At 34.6% G+C, this 13879-nt stretch overlaps 1 protein-coding gene across 1 annotated transcript in view; it reads right to left on the minus strand.

Moving 5' to 3' along the window:
• ERBB4 (erb-b2 receptor tyrosine kinase 4) overlaps nt 1-13879 on the minus strand; it is a 925368-nt gene that overhangs the window by 201206 nt on the left and 710283 nt on the right. Inside the window, exons 18-20 of the mRNA XM_081095735.1 lie at nt 9380-9512; nt 4855-4977; nt 76-174 (exon numbers count right to left, since the gene is read on the minus strand). Coding sequence (XP_080951861.1) covers nt 76-174; nt 4855-4977; nt 9380-9512 — 355 coding nt within the window. The remainder of the gene's footprint in view (nt 1-75; nt 175-4854; nt 4978-9379; nt 9513-13879) is intronic.

A 13879-nucleotide genomic window follows, 5' to 3' on the forward strand; every position in this document is an offset into this window, starting at 1 on the left:
TCAGAGTCCTTTTTTTAATTCTAAAAGCAGTATTTAAGAACAGACAAAAATGAGATTGCCTATGTCTATACTTACATCCATGAATTCCACATTGGCTTTGGGACCAGTTGTTTCATTAAGAATCTTAATAGCTACAGGAATCTTCACTGTTTCTCCTTCAGGTACCCAGATACCCTTTGAGGGGAAAAAATTTCACATTAAATCTTTATTAAAACATATACAATATTCAATCTAGGAACAAAATTTGATTTAACACTCAACCGATTAATTCCTTAAACATAATTTACAAGTTCTATATTCTTTCATGTAATCAACAAATATTTATCAAGCACCTGTTGTATGTTACAAGTTACTTAGCAACTTTGTTTGTCTGCTTTTGTTATCTGAAGATGAATTGTACATGTGTTCTGCTTTCAGGGTGTTTACACTATTATAAAATTCCATTTGTGTGCATAAAAAGGTGGTGCATAGTGAAAACTCATTGAAAAAAGATATAATAATATATTTGATGTGAATTATATCATCAACTTTCCAAGACTTTGAGAAGGCTGTTCCAATTTTTGAACTTCAATTGTCTCATTTGTAATTTAGAAGGTTGGACTAAGTAATACTGGAGGTTCTTTGCAGCTTTAATATTGTCTAATTAATTCTGAAACTAGAAAAAGAAAAAAAAATGTTCTCATGTTCCTGAAGTTTAATTTACAGATTAATTTTCTAAGGTGATTATTTAAGAATTAGTTTTCAAAGGCAAATACTAGGGAGTATTAAGCACATATTGATTTGCCTATATTATTAAATAGTGTTATGTATCAAGGATTTTTATCTCTGAAGTAATATAAAATAATAGAGGCCCAGTGCACGAAATTTATGCATGGCTAGGGTCCCTAGTGGCTGCCGGCTGCCAGCCAAGGCCTCCCTTCCCCTGGCTGCCTGCCATGGCCACCCTACCCCAACGGCCGGGGAGAGAGGCCTCAGGCTGTTGGCCAGCCGGCCCCAGCCCCTGGTCAAACTCCTGGTCCTAAATTTGCATGTTAGGTTTTTATTATATAGGATTTATTTTGGCCATTGCCAGTTCTTTCTTCTTATGGAAATGTAATTATAATATCTGAACAGGATCTGTATATTGGAAAAGTATACAGAGTTTAAGTAAAGTACAACATTAAACTAAATAACAGCATTTCTGTATAAACAACTAACTCATTTGATTAAGGACCATGATTTTGGTAAGGCTTAGTTGGATGCATATATTACACAAGAATTTTTTCTTCATTCTTAAATTATATTGAAAGAATATTCAACTATCAGGTGACAGACTGCTGGCTGAGGAAAAATGGGTCATCCTTTAACAGGTGAAAAGGATTATAATAATTAATATGTATTGAGATATTTTGTGTATCACACAATTTATTGGAATTCTCATAATACTCTGAGGTAGGTGCTTTTTTAAAAATTTATTTTTATTGTTTAAAGTATTACAAATGTCCCTTGCTTCCCCGATTGACCAGTTCTACCTTGCACCACTACCCCTAGGCCTACACTATTGTCTGTCTCCATAGGTTATATATCTAAGTTCTTTGGATAGTTTCTTCCCACTCCCTTCTCCTCTTCCCTCTGAGATTCATCCATGCTCTGGATCTATTTTGTTCATCAGTTTATGTTGTTCATTAGATTCCGCATATGAGTGAGATCATGTGATACTTGTCTTTCTCTGACTGGCTTCTTTCGCTTAGCATAATACTCTACAGGTCCCTCCATCTGTCTCAAAGGGTAAGAGATGCTTCTTTTTACAGCTGCATAGTATTCAATTGTGTAAATGTATATTTATACAATATACAAGAATATTTTTAAAGTATATTTTCTCCAATGAACACATAAGGAAATATGAGGTTATATTTAAAAAGTCTCAAATTTTTTATTTGTTAGCTCTGAAACTAAAAGAATCATCTTAGGTCAGTTTTAACATTAAAATGAAAGAAAGAAAAAAAACAGTCTGTTATTCCTGAACAGAACATCTCTACTTCATGTCTTCCTTAAAGTTAGCTGGTTGTAGTCATAAAGAAAAGATTAAACTTTTTTCTACATTGTATTTCTATGCAAAATATGTATTTGTGATACCCAAAGTTGTAATAAGGTAAGGGGAGATCTAAACAAGAATTATTAAAGAGTGAAAATAATAAAGAAAAAATGGACATAAACCTTTAGAAGGTGAATATAAAGGTTACATTCTTTTTAGAATGAAAAGGGAAATCTGTATGTCAAGTGCAAAAAAACAAGTCCCCTTTTGTATAACAATTTTCAAAAATTATTAATGCTTAAATGGGGGGAACAAACAAAAGCCCATCACCCATAGGCTACATTTTCTCAATGATGGTTCCTAGGGTGAAGAACAGACTTACCATTTTTCAATAAGGTAACATCAGAGAGATTAACCTATAAAGCTATTGCATCAATATTAAAATATTCCTAAAGTATACTTTTGAAGTAAAAACATGAATTCAGTGTTAACTAATTTGCAATGCTTTTTAAATAAGTATAGTCATTAATTTCTAGGTCCTACCAGACTAAGATACCCATAATATTGGTTCAAATCTTTTATGTTTAAACAGAGAATATATCCAACCAGGAGAAATAATTAACCAAAAATTGCCTAAGTCAATTTGCACTTGTGTAGTCAAAAATAATTCTTTATAGTTTAAACAGTATGTCCTTGTAAGAATTAACATATTATTTAAGACATAGGGTTAATGATAGACACACTACAGTTATGAGTCAAACATATTTATGGAACATTCAATAACCTTTCAATGCAAGTAATTTTCATAAAGGTATAACATCATGGTCAATAGACAAACATTTGTTCTTAGTGAAAGTATTAATAAAGTTTTAAAAAAATCCCTAAATGGGTAATATTTTCCCTGTTGAGATCACAAGGTCATATTTAGTATTGAGTCATATGGTACCCGTGATTTAAAATAATATTCAATTTCCAAATCATATCATTTTTGAAAAAAATATAAGGGTGATAGTCTTCTGGAAACAATTAACAACTGAGGTGTCTTATAAATGGAAGTCCATTTTTTTCTGCCATAATAAAAATAGAGAAACAGGATAAATTGTGTTTCTTTGAACATACAAAGAAATGATATGCAGAAGGCATCAAGTAAGCCTACAGTCATTTCTATTCAATCACATGCCTAGTTATTACTTTCATTAACCAATGTCTCCCCAATAATTAAATAAAATTTCAAAGAAATGAAAATAATAATAATAGTAATTTTGAATTTAATTGAATAAAACATGCATACTAAAATATTAAGAAACTTACCCTTAGAATAAAACAATTTTTAAAGAAAGAAATTTTATTGCTTTTAAAACATTCAGTATAGAAAATTAAGATTTGTATTTTAATTTTTAAAATTTTCTGTTTAAAAATCTGTCTTAAATAGAAAAAATTAAATATTTAAAAATGAAAAATTCCTAAGATCCCATCTATTTTAACAGATCCTTACTAATAAAAGTCTAAGTAGTTGTCACACCGTGATGCCCTCACCCCATCACAAGAAGGCTGTGCACACAGTGGGCGTATGGAGGTGGGTGGGGCTGGGCTTGATGCTGCATGTGAGGCATGGAGCCTGCCTGGGAGACCCGCCTCTGCGAGGCAAGGCCTGCCTAGGAGTCTGGTGAGGCCTGCCTGTGGGTTCTGCCTCCTCCCAGCTCCATGTGGCGAGGCATGCCTGAGGGTCCTGGGGTTCCCCGCCTCCCGGCTCCACACGGCGCAGAAGTGGGACCCCTGGCTTTGGCCTACCTCTTTGGGGCAATCCATTGAGGAGCCCCGGATGGGTGGGCGGAGCCTAACCACTTTGGGGCAATCGATCGCGGGGCTCCCACACTGACAGGGCACAGGCCAGGCTGGGGGACCCTCCCTCCCAAGTGCATGATTTTTATGTACCAGACCTCTAATATGCTTATCAAAATGTAGGCTTGCATGTAGCTTTAAAAAATACATAAAACTGGCAAAGTAAACTTGGAAATTGGAAGAATGAATATTACAAGAACTATTTAGCACTGAGCAAGCAGAATTTCTTCTTGTTGTTAATTAAAAATAAATTTCACTACTATTAATCGTGGACCTGGACTCTGAATTGGTTTTGTGATTAAGCTAAAAAGTAAACATACAAATGCCACCATTTGAACTCTCCCTTTCCAGAAATGCTTCTCTTGTTGAAAACATGTGATGTTACCCTCTCCTTCTGTCTGACCTGAATTTCACAAAAATACTCACTTTTTCAGTTTGCATACAATGGTGAGGATGTCAAAACTGGACATTTTTCTATTAAATCATACATGTTACCGGAAAGACAAAAAGTGGTTTAGGTACTAGTCCTGTCCTACTAAGGAGCCAGCACACTTGTGTGGATTCTAATGGGATTAGCTAAATGGGGGGAAGTTTGAATGGAAGAGAAGAAAAGAAGAGGGGCGATTGCGACACGTACCTGGCCTGTCGGGGATTTTGTAGAGCTCTGTGTAGAGGTAGGGAGCTGGGTATTTTGGATGAGGATAAAATTTGTCCGAGGGGAGATGATATCAAAAGGGGCTCCAAGGTGTTGAGAGGAAGAACTAAACGTAGGCTTTGTATCAATGTTTCCTGCCCTCTCACATTTGCACCCATTCCCAACCTGATTGATAAAAACTAATGAATTTATTTGTGCATCAACATCTCCATAGTATAAAGCTTCTCCTCTCTGGATATTAAAAGGGAATTAAGTTGATTAGAGCAATAACTCTGGCTGTTAATTAAAACAAGTATGGGGCAAACTTAAAATAACTGATAGTACATATTAATTTTTTACTTACTTTATACACGGTTCCAAAAGCACCTGAACCGAGTACTTTCACTCTTTTGAGTTCAGTTTCTTTCAAAATACGAAGTTGAGCTTGATTGGGCGCTGTGCCACTTGGAGTTAAGGGTTCTACCAACTAAAAATAAATAAATAAGACAGGTTACAACTTCCAGTCCAACAACCACTGCCTCTCTCTCTTTCTCTATCCCTCGCTGGTGCCCATTCTCACACATACAAAAACACACAAGCACACTTTTTCTTGAAAAACAATATCTTTGTAAGATGGATGTCACCATTCCTTCAGACCCTGTCCTTTCTCTGCTCATGCTCTTTGACTTGGTGAGCTGGAGTTATACTGGGCTTGGAGATTCCCATCCCCCCCATTTTTAGAAAAATTTAGAGACTACTTAGAGGCTCTTCATTCTACTTTTTCAAGCCCCTTCCTTTTTGGCATTTCCAGCTAAGACTTGGATGCCTGCATACTCTAGTGAAGTTTTATTTCTCATTTAAGATGGTTTGGCAGATCAAAACATGAAATGGTGCCTACTTGGCACTTAACAGCCAGAGTAAACATGTCAGAAGAGAGGGGGAAAAAAGAGTTAGCACAATGCCAATACTCCTGGACGGTGCTTCTAAAACTTCCATGTACATATCAATCACCTGAAGCCCTTGCTAAATGGCAGATTCTGGTTCAGTAGGTCTGCAGTTGGGGCAGAAATTTGCTTTTTACAGATCTCCCAAGTGATTCCTCTGTATGATGATGGTCCCTAAACATATTTTAAGTAGCAGGACCCAGGTATCTTCTAGATCAAAAATTTTAAAATGCTGTGAATCTATTCTAGATCATGAGTGAATGCTAGGAAATGTAAAGGAATAAAACTACACCAAGGAGTGAGATTAGTGAGGTTTGGTTTCCTCAAGGAAGAACGCTAAAACTGTTCTTGAGATGATGAAAAGCAGGTTGTCATGACAGAGGACACTGCCACCATGAACAGTTTAGACACAGGATCAAGGAGAAGGAGGGTACCACAGGGAGCGGAACAGGTCTGAAGGGTGGGGGCCACGAGAGCATGATGTGGACTGGGTGTGGCTGAAGGAAGTAAACTAGGGCTGGTACTGTTAGATGTGATAGTTTAGGTGCCATTCAGTCAGAGAGGGTGAATAAGCAAGGGGACATGTATGTGAATGTGTGCCAATGTCTTGCTTATGTGAGAAACAAAAATGTAGACAATGAAGAGACCCTGGCACCACAACGTCTATATCCTATGTTCAAATTTTAGATGGTTAATTATGCTTAAGGAAAAGGCAAGAGAAATAGAACTTGCTGTTCTATTAAGTTAAATAAAGGAGCTACATTTTAAACACAGACAAATAGCTTGTACTTTATCAGCATAAGGGAGTAATTAAGGGATACTCCTACTCAAATTATCTTGAAAACCAGCACAATATTACAAGATGTCTGTTTATAGGGGTAAGTTCACCGTGGCCCTCCAGTGTGGTTATTATTATGCTTCTGTGAACATCATGGTTCACTGAATTTAGCTGCACAGAGTGTTGTATGATGGTAAGTTTAGCCATGGCAATAATTTTGGGAAGAAGATGATACAAATTATCAATAAACTTAGGTTGCTTTCTAACAGTCTGACAACTAATACACTTTTATTTCATCTTCAAATTTACATTGTTAAAACACATAACTGCATTTAAGTCACATAAAAAAATCTTAGAAAGAAATCACAAAATTCTTTGTTAAATCTGATAAAAAGGGGTCTCCTGAAGAGAGTCCCCTTGATTTGAATTCACCTCTGTTGTGTAGCATTTGGTTAGTACATTTTGATAAACACACAATGAGTAAGTTTTATGAATTATTTTTTAAAACCCTATACAAAAGTCAAATAAAATCATCTGCAAGATTAGACTAGATTTCCTACTTAAGGCTAGCTTTATTTAAATATATACATATATATTTAAATATATATATATATATATATATATATTTACACACACACACACACAGTATCCTGCTTTGGCATATACAATGCAATCATTTCATATTTTGAAAGCTTCACAATTCTACCTGAGATGTTTAGTCTCTTACAATTTCCTGGGGTATCATTTAAAATTGTCTTAAAACATGTTGTTTTCACCCCTTTCCCCAAGAATTTGAGTATTATACCTTTAAATAAAGCATAGTTTCATTTTGTGAGCCAAAATGGTGGAAAGAGAATTAAGTTTATAGTCATAGGTTTGTATACCAGGGCTACCATTCACAGGCTTAGAAAGCAACTTACCCTTCTTGCCCCCTCATTCTACATCAGTGAAACAAGTAAACCAATAATTACCTTAGAAGATTGCTAAAGAAGGCAATGGTATATAATATAGAGTGAAAACTTTGGCACATTGCCTGTCATATGTAGGAACTGAATCTGTCACTCTTCCAGGGTGACAGATCAGCTGTCATTAATACATTACAGCATATATCAAAGCGTCAGGCTCACAGTGCATCTCAATAAGTATGTGTTGGAAAAATATACATTTCCTACTTTTATTTTGTAACAGAAGAAAGACAAAAATCTGAAGCAAAAGTTTTGGAAAAGTATGGCAACTTGAAATACATTCTAATATACCATGCTTTAACAAACTGTTCACTGGTGAGTCAAATTTCCAGCTTCAATATTAAGGATTTAAGTCAATCCTCTTAAAAATTCCTCTTCTATTGCCCAACCAGCATGGCTCAGTGGTTGAGCATTGACCTATGAACCAGGTCATGGTTCAAGCCCTGATCAGGGCACATATCCAGGTTGCAGGCTTAATCCCTAGTGTGGGGTGTGTAGGAGCAGCCAATCAATGATTCTTTCATCATTGATATTTCTCTCTCTCTCTCTCTCTCTCTCTCTCTCTCTCTCTCTCTCTTCCTCTCTGAAGTCAATAAAAATATATTTTTTTAAAAATCCCTCTTATATTTAAATGGTAAAAAAATAATAGGTATTTACTTATACTGAGAGAAAGATAGGAATGAATTCAACAATTATCTAATTTAGTCCTACATAACTTTCTACATAAATAGAATTTGTGGATAACTTTCTACATAAATAGAATTTGCTTTAGAAACCAATCAGTATGAGTTTATTTAGTAATAAAATGCCAATTTGAAGGACATTCTTAGAAAGCACCATACTAACAAAACAAAACAACTCTTTTCATAACAATGAGTTTTTCTACACCTGGTTAAGAGACATAATTTCTCTCCTATATATTCAATCACCTAAATGTCCACTGCTGACCCAAGCCTTCAATTCCTCTCCAAATATTATTTATTCACTTTCCAGAATTCTCTCGCTGACTGCCCCAAGCTAAACACGAGGAAGATTCTATCTGCCTCCAGCATCCTACCAAAGCTGAAAATACACACAGCACATGCACTGTGCTCAAACTTATTCACATGTGTGAACGTGAAACCAAGTTGCTCTGTAAACATCCAACTCAACTAGAAATCACTAATTATGTTGTCCCATGTATACAACTAACTACCTTTTGAAAGTTTACTCATATCTATTGATGGGACAGCCCATTCTAATTTTAAATAACTCTAATCCTTAGGAAGCATTTTAATATATGAAACCATAAAGTAGCTTCTTCTATCTAACTATGATTTCTTGAGAAAAAAAGCTACAATTTAATTCATTATCTTTGCAAAATTTATGAATGATTGAATATTTCTATTTCTGTTATTGTTAGGAGGAAAAATCAAGACTGTCATACTGCCAATTAGAAAAAGAAACAAAAGCCAAGGAAGGCTATGTCTCAGAACAGATGAGCTCTGAATAGCTCAGCCTGGCAGGAGTGTGTGTATCAGGAGGAAGCGATAGTATTCCAGTTACGAAGAATCTGGTAATACATAGTCTTCTGTAATTGTTTTTTCCCTATAACCAGTACAGTGAAAGCTATCAGCTTTCATGCTAGGGAACTCATAGCAATAGAAAAGAAATTATAATAATATATGGTAATTTACATATTCACAGTAACTAACATGCACAATATTAAATGCATCTCATAAATTGCGTGATAAGGTCTGTGTGATTACAACACTAAGCTTTATCCTGTAAGCTCAGCCTTTCACTGCTGGAATAATGACCCCAATTAAAGCATAAACTGCTTGCCTGTCTGGCTTTATTTTGAACCAGAAAAAAAACTATCCCTAACATTTTTCTAGATCTGCTACTGAGATATCCTCTATCCAGATAATTTCTAGATATACTAGAGCTTGATAATGGGACCCCTCTCCCCAAAAAAAACATCTGTCTTTTCCTCAATAAGGTAATTTCCTTGACCTCTGCTTTTGATCCTCTTTAAGCCATGAACATGCCTGATTACTTTTACTATATACTCTGATTTTTTCATCAATTTTATATAACATACTATAAAATATAAGCCCTCTGAACAAAATTTTCACTTGGATTAAAAATTGAGTGTCTTATAAAACCTCCAAACCTAATGAAAATCCCTAAACACATGAAGAGAAGAAATAAACAGGTCACCTCTGTTTCCAGGAATCTTCTCAAGGCTCTTTTCTTCTTGATACTCTTTCTTCTCGCATAAACTGCGAACGTTAGGCCCATGATGACCAGGATAAAGAGCCCTCCAATGACTCCGGCTGCAATTAGAGGAGTTCTGCCAACCAGAATGGAAAAAAAAATATGAAGAGAGAAAAGACAGAGGAAGAGCAAAGAGCCGTTGTACATATCCACATATCACAAATCTAGTCAGTTAGATGTAATAAAAATAAAAATGCTTTAGAGCTATAGCAAAACTTCTATGGTTAAATAGGTAGTTGTTTTTTCAAGTAATAATTCATGCACATACAATTAATCTTGGGATATGAGCAGCCACACATGCAATTTCATAAAAAAATAATATAAAACGTGGTAACAATGAAGAACTAAGGCCAAAATGTTAATATATGAGCATTTCAAATTATTTTAATGTAACTTTTATCTATAAGTGAATGGAAAATACATCTTAATTAGATTGTGGTATTAGGTAATATTATTTTCAACATTTTCTCTAAAATAGGCTTTCTCAACAGTGGCACATTTGGCATTTTGGGCTTGATATTATATTTGTTGTGGGGGACTGGCTTGTGCTTTTTAGGATGGTTAGGAGCATCCTTGGCCTCCACCCACTAGGTGTCAGTAGCACCTCCATCTTCCAGCCATGACACTATCTCTAGACATGGTCAAATGTCTACACAAATCACCCCTTGTTGAACCCCACTCCTCCAAAATATGAGGATACCACTAAGAGAGCTGTATTGGCAGAAGTGCTATTTCAAACTCTGGCAAAGGCAACTCTGTTGACAGGAGAAAGATAAAAATTGAATCAGAGTTATGATGACAGGAGTACATATTATTATCAAAAGTGTGTCTAAGCATCATTTGGCCATAAAACAGGTTTACAAATTAGGTATTGCATAAAAAGGTGTTAATAGAACCAAAGAGGGATTAGAAAGAGACTGAGTAGAGATTTTTATTCTTAACATTGTTGGCTAAGATGTAGTTTTGTTTTGAAATATATTTTTATTGATTTCAGAGAAGAAGGGAGGGAGATAGAGAGATAGAAATATCAATGATGAAAGAGAATTATTGATTAGCCTCCCCCTGCATGCTCCACACTGGGGATGGAGCCTGCAACCTGGGCATGTGCCCTGACTGGGAATTGAACCGTGACCTACTGGTTCATAGGTTAATGCTCAACTACTGAGCCACACTGGTCGGCAAGATGTAGTTTTAAAGTGGATTTTTATTGTTTTTTAATTATATATTTTTAAAAGATATAATTAGGTAACATTGCTATGGTCCTATACTTTAGCTTCCTTCTGACGAATTTATAGTGGCCATCAGACAAAAGCATGAGTCTAGCATAAACCAGAGGTTAATGTATTTTCATGAATGTACTCCATGTTTCTTAATTTGCTCTTGCTATCAGAAAACATACAGTTGATCAAAAATGTGTTGCTTCTTTATTTAAAGAAAATTCTTACAATCACTTGTCAACTGAGATAGAAAACACAACTCTGAAAATAACATTTTCAATAGTGTATTAACTATGTAAGCAGTTTAAAAATAGCAAGTTTATATAGGAGAAACATAAGATTTGACTGACATCAAAATCAAGGTACTGATGGGTTTTATAAAACATGTAGTGTCACTAACCATTCACTTCATTTTCAATGGGAATTAATCTAATAGAAATGAAAATGTCAAAGACTTTCTATCCAGATATAGAAAACATTCATTTCCATAGAGCTAAACCAGAGATTTATTTTGTCCTATACACTACCCTTAAATTCAAATAATTTAAATAGATTAAATATAAAGTTTCCACTCTAATAATACTTATATATTTTTCATGAATATTTCTTTTTACAAGCATTATCTACTTTTATAATAACATGTAAAATAGATCTTATAACCTCCATACTCAATAAGAAATTGACTCTCAATAGTTAATATACCTAGATAAGTTCAAACATAAATGATAATGCTAACATTTTACATCTTAGAATCTCAAGTCCCTTAATTTTTTTAGCTATGTCATGTTGTCTCTCTTTCTACGTATGATTCAATCGAATTGTTTTTTAAAGTAACTAAATATGATTCATCAGATTTTTCTTCAATACCTGTATTTGATAGTAGAGAATAAAAATGCACATGTGTTTATTTAGGGGTTCTAATAAACTCTTTGATTTTATATTTACTTACATCTTACTACTGTGATTTTCATCAGAATTTTGTTTCATCTGCATTGCTATGTTCAGTGTGTTTTAAATTTAGTAAATACTTTATGTCCTTATTGGAGTTTGTAAGTGACATTATTCTTTACTTAGATTCATTTCATTTGTTTTCTCAGTTAAGAGGGTGTTTTGGGGGAGGGGGGCTTTGAAAATTGCATTTCCTTTAAGAAAGGCAAGGACAAGCAGTGTCTGTCATCCTACTGACAGGGCCTCTGAGCTGCCACTCTGTTCAGTCTTCCCCAGAGCAGCTTGGGTTTGGAACAGGAGACCTTGAAGCACTAGGAAACACTGAAATTCCACAGAAGACATGTTAAGGGTCACTGCCGAGGGCAAGGAGAGCCGCATTAACAGGATTTTTTTCCTCCTGCAAATTGTGCTTATTCTGACCCAGAATTCCACCTGCTCTATAAATATGACACACATTTTCCTTTTGAGGAAATGAATGTGATCTGGGTCAGAATCTGATGTTGGCCTCAGTGGACAGTTACAGTATTTGTATGTCTCTGCTTTGATTACAATTTGAGATTCCTCTGTTATGTCTTAAATACGACCAGGATATACATAAGTGCCGAAACATATGACTTTCAGCATACTCTCCCTCTTCCTAAGCAAATTTGAATGTTTCGTGATTTTTCTTCATGTGTTAAAATAAAATATTTTCAATGATATTCAATATGTAAATGTTACATATTTAAATCAGAGTTTCAAAGCATCTCAGTGGAAATATTATCATCAATATGTAACATCATCTGGGTTCTTTATTTCTAGTCTAGGATTAATAACAGAAAAATTTCTAACAGTTTCACAGTAATTTCTTCCTTCCCTTTATAGGCAATATTTACACATATCCATGTTTTTTTGTTTGTTTGTTTACAAGTCATAGGAAATTATACAACTTGTACATTTGATTTTTGGAGCAATCATTCTATGGTTAAAGACATCATCCTGAGAATATCTAAAACTCACCTATGAATTTTACACCTCTAAATTTTTTCCAGGTTAATTGACATGTAATTGAAAAATAACTGAATTTGTATAAATAAAACAGTGAATCAGAATCTGACCAGAAAGAACTTTTCTTTTAAAGGTCCTTTTACTGGTGAAATTCAACTATTTTTACCAACAAAATAAACATAATTTTATATAGTAAAAACATAAAATAAAAAAGGTCAATTATTTTCACCTCAGATCAATTTTTGGTGCTCAGATTTTTTTCATGGTTTACATCTATTTAACAGCATCATAAATGTCTAAATTAGTAGAGCAGTTTTATCATTGTCTACATAGTTCAAATACATAAATATGTTTAATACCACAAACAAAACATTGTAAACTTTTAATTAAAAATACATTATCTACAAGTACTACTCCATCCTATTATATATTCATTACATAGACATGGTAATCTGAAGCAATATGACAAAAGATTAAAAATTGAGGATAAAGCTCTTAACTTCAGTTGCATTACCTACCAAAATGGTTCAACATGTTCTGGAATTTATTAGCTTCACGTAAAGCAGTAAATATATTTTCATAAACTCTGCTTTATGAAAAAAGTGGAGGAGGTTAAATCATTGCAGACACCATTCTTTGTTCTCATATGCTAAATTTTCTTTAACCTCAAAATTGTCATTCATTCTAAGGACTGTAATTTCAGATACCTGTGTTATCAACTGAGATTATATCCTATTGCAAAATGCATCTCTCTATAGCTACCAAAGCATCAAGCCACACATTTGTGCGATGTTTACTGCGCACAATAAATTACATAATACAGATGTAAGCAGGCTCATTTTCTGAGAATTTACAACCCAATATTTAAAGTAATAGTTTGATTTCTCTTTATATGCAATTCTGTATATAAACATCTTTGAATAGTTTTGAAACAGGAACTTTAGGAGAATATAGGCAGGCTTAGGGAATTTTTAGAATTGGGGTCCATGGAAAAACACAGGGCTACAGACTGGGAGAAGGTACATCTTCATAACCCAAGGAAGCCAGGTGCAGATACATTTCCATATGACAAGGGAGCTGGAAGTAGCCAAAATAGGTCTATATTTACCAAATAAAGAAAGAAGAAAGCCCAGAAGGAATGGAAGGACTATGAGGGAGGAGGGCCTCAGGAATCACTAAAGTAACCAATTCAGAAGGGAATATTAACCAATCAGAGGGGACATCAGGACATAGGAACTGCAGCTTTTATAAACCATGGAAAGAGGAAGTCTGTGGGACCCTTTCCCCCTTC

This window comes from Myotis nattereri, assembly GCF_964212035.1.
Source record: "Myotis nattereri genome assembly, chromosome: 7".
Classification (NCBI taxonomy): domain Eukaryota; kingdom Metazoa; phylum Chordata; class Mammalia; order Chiroptera; family Vespertilionidae; genus Myotis; species Myotis nattereri.